The 9,663-nt window shown below is 49.8% G+C and overlaps 2 protein-coding genes across 2 annotated transcripts; one reads left to right on the top strand and one right to left on the bottom strand.

The window, feature by feature from the left end:
* Positions 1 to 2,858: 2,858 nt before the first annotated feature.
* Positions 2,859 to 5,021, bottom strand: LOC146526385 (uncharacterized). The gene has a single exon (XM_085207186.1). The coding sequence runs from the start codon at positions 5,019 to 5,021 to the stop codon at positions 2,859 to 2,861; it is 2,163 nt and encodes a 720-aa protein (XP_085063312.1).
* A 3,122-nt stretch (positions 5,022 to 8,143) lies between these two features.
* LOC146526384 (uncharacterized) lies at positions 8,144 to 9,263 on the top strand. The gene has a single exon (XM_085207200.1). The coding sequence runs from the start codon at positions 8,388 to 8,390 to the stop codon at positions 9,141 to 9,143; it is 756 nt and encodes a 251-aa protein (XP_085063326.1). The 5' UTR covers positions 8,144 to 8,387; the 3' UTR covers positions 9,144 to 9,263.
* The last annotated feature ends 400 nt before the right edge of the window (positions 9,264 to 9,663 follow it).

Here is a 9,663-nt window from a genome sequence, read left to right as displayed (position 1 = left end):
TTTGTATCGCCGCGGAGATTTCAGCAACTTCCTCCTCCGCCCTCAGCCGGCGCTCCTCGCGCTTGGCATCGTTTAGCGCCTTCTTTCCAGCAGCTAGCCCTATATTCTCATCAGGAATATTTGGTACGACCACGACTCCCTCTGGCCGAAGCAACCTTCGCTTTCGGCTTGTCTCTGTCTCCCCATCCGCATCCGAGCGATGGCGGATGGCGACTTCGGCAAAAGCCTCCCTCATCCGTTCCGCCGACTCCTTCTCGAGCACCACTGCCTCGCAGAAGGATGAGACCGCATCCCACGACGTCTCGCTGCCGGCCATAGCCTTGACCACGGCCGGCAGGGAAAGGTCGTCCCCTATGACGTCGCGCAAAGCGCGACGTTGAGACGCCCAGGCTGAGCACACCTCCAACGTGTGCTGGGCCGTCTCGTCGAGGCAGTCGTCGCAGTGGTGGCAGCGAGCGTCGGGCTCCCTCCCGGCGATCCGACACAGGTAACCCCCGAAGCAGCCATGCCCCGTGAGCACCTGTGTCGTGCGGAAGGTTAGGACGCCGTGACGCCGCGCAACCACTGGCGGAACACTGGACAAACAGCCTCGATCTTCCTCAGGCCGGCAGATGGATTTGCCAGCCGAGTTTCCCACATTTCAACCGCGGCTACCCGCGCCTCCTCAGTGCGTGCTTGGCTTGCCGGTTCCCCGGACGCTAGGCCTCGACGCCGGCAATAGACCGACGCCAGAGAAAGAGCATCCAGGTCCCACGGTATGACTCCAGCCAGCACGCACGCCACTTCACCGGAGATGGTCCGGTACCCCCGTATCGCCCGGATGGCCATCACCCTCTGCGCACGTCGCAGCAGAGTGATGTTGTGCCGGTCGGATCGGACCACTCCGGTGTACAGCCGACGGCTAGAGGCGCTCAGCCCATCCACATTGGGCAAAAGGCGCGCCAGTGCCGCCGCTGTCTTCAACAGTTTCGGGGCCAAAGATGTAAAGCGGCCCCGAAAACTCCACCGACCATCCAGAACAAGTCCGAGGTACTTCATGCTCCGGGCAACGTCAATTTTGACGCCACCGACGACGATGTGGGCATCTGCCGGTGGGCCCTTTCGAGGAGCATGGAAGTAGATTGCCTCGGACTTGTTGAGGGAGACTTCCAAGCCCAGCCACTTTAAGCGGCCGACTACCTCCGCAACTCCAGCAGTCGCGAGGACTGCCGCCTCTCGATAGGTCCACTGCTGCGCCAAGACCAGCGTGTCATCGGCGTAACAGAGGACCTTTATCCCCCTCAGGGTGCCGCCCCGCAGCACCCAGTCGTATCCGATGTTCCAGAGGATCGGACCCAGCACCGATCCTTGTGGAGCACCGGCCGACACAACGAACTCCTTCCAACCTCCTCCAGGAGCTGGAAAGGTCACAGACCTACCGGACAGGTAAGCCCCGATGACGCGGCGCAGGTATGGAGGCACACGATAGTATAACAGTGCCTCCTTTATACAGGGCCATGGCAGGGAGTTGAAGGCGTTGGCGATGTCTAAAGACACCGCCAAGACTCCATTGCCTCGGGCCACCGCATCCTGCGCATAGGACTTTACCTCCAGTATGGCATCCACCGTCGATCGCCCCCTACGGAAGCCATACTGGTGGTCCGAGAGGTCCGGACCTGTCCCCTCCAAATGGTGTTGTAGCCTCCTGGCTACAACACGCTCAAGGAGCTTGGCGATCTCGCTCAAGAGCACGATGGGCCTGTAGGCGGAGGCTGAATCCGCCGGGCGACCCTCCTTCTTGATGAGGACTAACCTGCCTGTCTTCCACCGCTGTGGAATTATGGCTTGAGCCAGACAGGCAGTGAATAGTCCTCGCACTCTGGGCCCTAAGGTGTTGAGGGCCAGAGTTAGCGCCCGGCCGGGAATGCCATCCAAGCCCGGGGCGGTGCTCTTGAGCCGAGATCGGCGTACAGCTTCTTCGAGCTCCTCCTCCTCCACCGGTGGTGTGACGCTGTCCTCGTCGTCCTCCTCTTCCTCCTCACGCGCTGCAGGGCGGGCCATACTGGGTGGTGCAAAACTGGGCCCGCTGCGGGAATAGCGACGACAGAACCCCTCGGAGTACGTCCGGTTGGAGTGTCTGCGTCAGTGGTGGTGCCCAAGCCCGTAACCTACCGAGCACCATTCGGTAAGGTGTGCCGTACGGGTCTAAGTCTATCCCCGCGATCAACCGGTCGTGCGACTCGCCTTTCACACGACCGATCTCCTCCTGCAGCTGCGTTCTCGCCTCGACATAGACACATCATCCAGCACTCGCCAGCCCCGAACACGACATGCTAGGGCCGGGCTCGCGACCGAAACGTCCACGACGGATCCGCCCAGCCTTCGCACACACGTGTTCTTGGTCGCTCGGTTGAGCACAGACAAACCGGTGGCAACAACCCACTCCGACAGCGTCACATCACGCACATCCGTCGTTGCGATGCCCCACACGCTGGACTTCGCGTTGAGATCGCCGGCCACCAACATCTCCGCCGGACGAAATCGCTCTACCATTTCCCCCAATCGTATAAGGAACTCTTCAAACTCCGCGAGAGTTCGATTGGGGGAAAAGTAGACCCCTACGACAACTAGGTTGCCGACAAGTGCGGCGACGCATCCCACACCTCTCTCTACACGTGAGAAAGGCGGGGAGCCCGCGGCGACCTGGGTGATAATAGTCACCACCCCGGTGTTGTCGGCTACATAGTTGTCTCTGTCGGGAACGCTGTAGGGCTCCGAAACAACCGCCACCTGGATAGATCACTGCGCCAGGCTTTGGACCAATAAGTCCTGGGCCCTAGCACAGTGGTTAATGTTCGCATGCAACACACGGAGAGCCATTATTGGTCTTCCATGTGTTGCACCTCCTCAGGCCCAGCTGGGATATTAGACCTGGCCGATGTTGCCGGCACTCGTCTGCGCTTTCCACCGTTATTGGTGCTAGCCTTTCCACAGGCAGCATTCCCCAACATGTGATTAGCGGGCCTTTGCGCCGCCTCACACACCGGACAATGAGGCTCTGCCGAACACGATCTCTGCTGATGCCCGGTCTGGCCACACTGGAAACACTGTTTGCTCCGGTCCACCTGGCTACTGCACTTCGCAGCCATGTGGCCCACTTCGTGGCAACGGAAACAACGTTGCGCACGGGGCATCAACAGCCTCACTCCAGCAGAGACGAAGCCAACAAGTAGTCTCGCCCCGCTAATCTTCTGCGCTGCGCCGACAGGACATCGGACCCATACTATTCCTAGACCGGCCCGGTCCTGTCGGATCTCTCCGACTTTTATATTACCCGCAGCACAGCCGGAAACTCGGCTTATTGCCGCCGTCACGTCCTCAGCAGTGGCGGAGTCATCGAGGCCAAACACCCTCAATTCCGCACATTTCACTGGCCTCGACACCTGGACCTCTTCGGGGCTGAGAACCCCACGCAACTTCTCAGCTAGCGCATCCGCCTTCTCAGCAGTGTTGGCGCCAGGCATTCTAGCGCCTAGCATTCTAGCGCCAGTAGACGCAACACGGAATCTCAGGTCCTCTATACCCAGGTCTTCCAACTTTATACTTTCCTTGACCCGGGTAAGGACATCGCTATACGACATCTTGTCGGCGACGGCTGGCTGCAACTTAATCGTCACAACTTGCGATCTAGGACGACGCAACTTTGGCTCCTTTTGCGCTTTAGCCTTTTGCGCTTTCGGCTTAGGAGCTGGCTTTCTCTTCTTGGCCCCCTTCCGGGCTACTACAGTCCAGCCCTCAGACATATCAGCCGGAGCGGGTGGCAGAGGTCGAGGCTCAGTAGATGCGGTCTTCACCGGGCCTTTCTTCTTCTTGGCCTTTTTAGACCTTTGCTCCTTTGGTGCCGGATTAGCCGGCGCCATCAAAGTGGATGCGACAGGGTCCACTTGCGCCTGCTTTGGGCTATCCACCTTGCGCTTGTCCGCCGCTAGCGGAGGTCGCAGATTTCTCTCCGGTGGTAGCCGATCTTTAAAGGCTTCCAGCCTGGTGGAGACCATAGTGCCCACTATGTCCTCCACAGCAATAGACTCCGTGGGAGTGGGTCGCAAGTCCGATGCTCTAGACCGCTCCAACTCCGCTCTCAAAAGGGCAAACTCCTTCCGCAACTCCACCAACTCCGACTGCAGTCGCGAGTTTGTTGCCTTGAGGATATCCACTTCCTCTGATGCCGTCCTCTTTGCCAGAGTATTAACGGCAGAAGAGATAACTCCGGCAGCGTCTTTAAGGGCCCTAGTAAATGTGCCCTTCAGATTCCCCGACTTGCAGGCGACTCTATTGATTATAGCCAAGCTATCAGATACTTGGCTACGCAAGTCGGAGACCATGTGCTCCTCACCGCAAAGTTCCAGGGGCACATCCGAGAGCCTAGAACTTGCTCTAGTTTGTATCGCCGCGGAGATTTCAGCAACTTCCTCCTCCGCCCTCAGCCGGCGCTCCTCGCGCTTGGCATCGTTTAGCGCCTTCTTTCCAGCAGCTAGCCCTATATTCTCATCAGGAATATTTGGTACGACCACGACTCCCTCTGGCCGAAGCAACCTTCGCTTTCGGCTTGTCTCTGTCTCCCCATCCGCATCCGAGGATTCAGAGTTACTCTTCCTGTGATGGCGCCTCTTTCTGTCCTTTCGGAACTGCGCTTTAGCCCCCTCGATAGCATTGGAGCTGTTCGACCCAACAGACATCACGCCATCGGCGTCTGACTCGGAAGCCGCCCAGAAACGGCCTCGCGACGAAAGTGACGACCTGGACCTATCTCTTATAATAGAGGCAACCTCCTCATGGTCCAGACGCTCTAACACGACTCGCGCATCCTTCAACCCCCCTCCTATTGGCACAAGTGCCGGACTTTTGCCCCTTTCGAGCAAAGTACTCCCTACGCCTTTCTCGGGCACAACTACTACTCCGCCCATCTCGGGCAACAACAGATCACCGCCCTCCTCGGGCCTCCCTACGTCATCATTTTGGGTTTTTAATTTAACATTTTCCATTTTGTTCCCACGAGTGTGGGGGAAAAACGGTCCATCCGAGCAGTGCCCCCTGTACTCGGATAAGCCTATTACGCCAGGGTGTCGGCCGGTACCCTGGCGGGACCAGCAGTAGCGACTGATCTCCCCATCAGCCATGAACCCCTCGCGCTGCTTCGCCGCTTGGGTTGGGGTAATTTTTTATAGAGGTTTTCTTCCTCGCAGCCCGGCCCTCAGTTCCATTCCTGATTACGAGACATGACCGCAACCAAGAGTGGAGTTCCGATATTTTCGGCGCTGGCACATCACTGCACCTGCGTGGCGGTAGGGTGAGTACACACCACGCACGCCCTCCGGTTCCTCACACTGTGACCTCTGCATGACAGAGGACACGCGAAGAACCACGCCGGATTATTAGCCAGCGAGCAATCATTACCCAAGGACGAATCCTGTAGGCACCAATTACTCGCCGCCCAGGGTGCACCGGTCCGCAACACTGTTCGTCCCCCCCGAACGACAAGCATTCGAGAAAGGGCCAACAGCGGGTGAACACACGAGGAGGTCATCCGACCAAGCACCCCAACCTAACCTGACATTTTTTTTTTTTTTTTTTAACGTGAGGAAATCCTTTTACGGATACCGGCCCGAGTGGGGACTCGAGCGGGTTATGTGGGACTCATGGACCGGCTAAGGCCAATCCCAATACCCACTAAAACCTCACGATGCTCCTCCTCGACCGCCACTGACCGCGAGACGCGGGGACTAGAATCGTCCACGAAACGCGGCGGCGGGAGCCTGCTAGGCACGTCGCGGAGTCAAGGGTGTGTGGGCACCCTCGACGGCCTGCTCGGAGTAGCGCGCGGGAGCAACCTGCGCGCGCCTACTCGGGCCAGGTTGGTAGGCGGCCAGCTTCCCCAAGCTGACCGCCCTCTGGCACATTAGGGCGGAAGGCGGCGATCGTGTGCCGCCCTCCGGCGACCCGGTCTCTTACGGCGGATGGCGACTTCGGCAAAAGCCTCCCTCGCCCGTTCCGCCGACTCCTTCTCGAGCACCACTGCCTCGCAGGAGGATGAGACCGCATCCCACGACGTCTCGCTGCCGGCCATAGCCTTGACCACGGCCGGCAGGGAAAGGTCGTCCCCTATGACGTCGCGCAAAGCGCGACGTTGAGACGCCCAGGCTGAGCACACCTCCAACGTGTGCTGGGCCGTCTCATCGAGGCAGTCGTCGCAGTGGTGGCAGCGAGCGTCGGGCTCCCTCCCGGCGATCCGACACAAGTAACCCCCGAAGCAGCCATGCCCCGAGAGCACCTGTGTCATGCGGAAGGTTAGGACGCCGTGACGCCGCGCTAACCACTGGCGGAACACTGGACGAACAGCCTCGATCGTCCTCAGGCCGGCAGTTGGTGTTGCCAGCCGAGTTTCCCACAACTCCATTGCGGCTACCCGCACCTCCTCAGTGCGTGCCTGGCTTGCCGGTTCCCCGGACACTAGGCCTATTATTTCTTCATTTGGTTCATATATTTCATTATTTTCCATAATTTTAATTATTATTATTATTTGAGAATCAATAATTAATCAACGAATAATCCTATTTTCATTAAATATACCATCCTCTATTGAATGATATCAAAATTTACCTCCTTCTGAACATTCTTATAATGAATAATAATCCTTTTTTAACCGACTTCTGTAAGAAAAGGAGGTTATCAATTCGACTGTATTTTTTTTTTTTTTGTTATGTTTGTTACCTCATAACTTTTAACTGGGTGAACCGATTTTAATATTTTTATTTATAAGGTATAGCTTCCCGAATGGTCATATTTTTTTTTGTCCATGTCTGACAATGGTATCCATGAGAAAATCACATAAGTCTTAAATTTGCATTATGCATGTGCGCGACTAATAGCCGAATAACTCAATGTCGCGCCAACCGATTTTGATGATTCTTTTTTTATTTGAAAGGATACACTTCAAGGATAATTTGGTGAAAGTTTGGTTAGGTTTCGATTATGGAATTCGGAGAAAATTGAGAAAGTTTGTTTTTGTTGGTCAAAAATTAATTATACTGTAATAGTTACAAGCAAAAACTTTTTAAATTGATGTCAGAAGTGAGATTCCTGATCGTTGCATTTCTTTTCAACCAATCTCAAAAAAGAGGATGTTCTCATTTTCAACCAACTTCAAAAAAGGGAGATTCCGAATTCACCCGAATACTTTTTATGTTTGTTCTTGTCAATATACCAAAATGTAACTTTGCACAAAAATAATAGCTAATTAAATGAAGTTTTACATAGAACAATCATAACCACTCGTTGACAACCACTACCAATTCTATCAATTGAATAATTTCATTATTATTTTTTATTTCTATTTTTATTAGTTTAATAATTATAAATTATTTTATTTTTAATTATAAAAATAATTTTAATTTTAAAAAAAATAAGAAAATAATTTCAAAAAATTTTTTTGAAAATGATAAATAATCTTTTTTCAATTTTTGATCCTTCAACAAATTTATTTAATTTCCCATTTAATTGAATTAGAACATTTATTGGATTATTATTTATTCCTTTATCTTTCTGATTTTTTCCTAATCGTCATTATTTATTATGAAATTTTATTTCTAATAAGCTTCATAATGAATTTAAAACTTTATTAGGACCAAATAGAATTAATGGATCAACTTTTATTTTTATTTCATTATTCTTTTTTATTTTATTTAATATTTTTTTAGGTTTATTCCCATATATTTTTACTAGAACAAGTCATCTTAATGTATCCCTTTCATTATCTTTAACATTATGATTAAGATTTATAATGATTAAATAATACACAACATATATTTATTCATATAATTCCTCAGGGAACACCAACTATTTTAATACCTTTTATAGTACTAATTGAAACTATTAGTAATATTATTCGACCTGGAACTTTAGCAGTTCGATTAACAGCTAATATAATTGCAGGTCATTTACTTTTAACTTTATTAAGTAATACAGGTATTAAAATACTTAATTATTTATTAATTATTTTAATTATTGTTCAAATTTTATTATTAATTCTTGAATCTGCCATAGCAATTATTCAATCTTATGTAATTTCTATTTTAAGAACTCTTTATTCTAGAGAAGTAAATTAATGTCTAATCATAATCATCCCTATCACTTTTTTTTCTGAGGGTAGGTGCCAAAAAGTAAATACGTTTTTAAAGTTGCTCCCAAATAATTTTCTTTTAAAAATAGTTAAAACAAATTATAAGTGAAATGTGTTATGTATAAGTGATGTATTAACAGTCACCAACCTGCCAGCAGTTATTCGTGCAATAATTTCTACACCAAAACTTTTTATCCATAATCACTAGTCTTTTGAACTCAATTACATCAACATGGAAGCTATTAAGCAATCAATACAAGAACTGTCACTACACTTCAATTCGCAAATGGCTGACTTTCAGCAAAATTTGAGTTCTGCGCTTCCTGCGGCAAGCCCCACTTCCCACATTGCAGCTCAATTTAGTGCATTTCGATCTTTTGTATTGAGTGCACTGGAGGGGCTTCAGCTGCAGGTAAATATACTGTCAAAACAGTTAGACCTTCTTGACTTGCGGACCAGAAAGAAGATACTGTTGGTGCATGGTGTGCCCGAGGAGAGAAGTACAGCTGATTCTGCCATTGCGGTGAAGGTCCTGTCCCAACATCTGAAGTTGCCTGATCTGGAGCTGGGTGACATTAGCAGATGTCAACGCCTGGGTACTGTAACATCTGATAAACCAAGACCCATACTTGTAAAATTCCGAGAGTTATCTATGCGAAATCAAATATGGTATGCTAAAACCAATTTGAAAAATACAGGCATCACTTTATCGGAATTCCTCACTAAATCCAGGCACGAGACTTTCATGGCAGCCCGAAAACGTTTTGGCATAAATAAATGTTGGACGAAGGAGGGCTACATCATTGTCATTGGGCCAGATGGGAAGCGCCATACTATTTCCACATGCAGTGAGCTAGACAATATCCACGACACGGCTGGGGCTCAACCTCTTAAAGCACCTATGGCGAGCTCAAGTGCTGGTGATTCTAAGACAAAGCCAGTTCCTCAGGTTACACGAATGAAGAGGATCGTAAACTCGAAGAAGTAAACAACTTCCTTAATGCATTAGTTTGTTCAATTAATGTTGATAGAATACTTTTAACCTTATATCTAATAACTTATGAGCTAGTGTCCTATAAATCACTAATATATTCACTAAAATGTACAAATTACCCACAACTTAAATCGTTAATATACTTATCCATTAATATATATAATTTACCCACAATTTTAAAACGTAATATTAAATGTTGTAATGTTCGGTCCGGTTCGGTTCTTTATTTATGGCGCTTCGAGCGTGCCAGTTGAGCACTATTCACTTCGCCAATGTCACGTTGTATGGAAAACACACAAAGGAGATTGTACGGTAAAAAAGAGATTATATTACACAATAGGAGAATGCATGTCAAAAAGAGTCCAGTTAAAGTGTTGCCTTCACCTATAAAATAAAAAATCATAAAATAAATATATACATGAACATGAGTTTGTAATGTTTACTTTTTGTTAGTTATTTTGACAGGCTTATTGACACTTAATCTGTCAATGGCCGGAACTGTCTTAAACGTTTC

The sequence above is a fragment of the Heliconius melpomene genome, unplaced genomic scaffold (genome assembly GCF_056956725.1).
Source record: "Heliconius melpomene rosina isolate 202511_hmr_F unplaced genomic scaffold, ASM5695672v1 ptg000056l, whole genome shotgun sequence".
Taxonomy (NCBI): Eukaryota; Metazoa; Arthropoda; class Insecta; order Lepidoptera; family Nymphalidae; genus Heliconius; species Heliconius melpomene.
The sequence above is the reverse complement of the archived record's forward strand: the minus strand, read 5'-3'. Positions and strand labels throughout refer to the sequence as shown.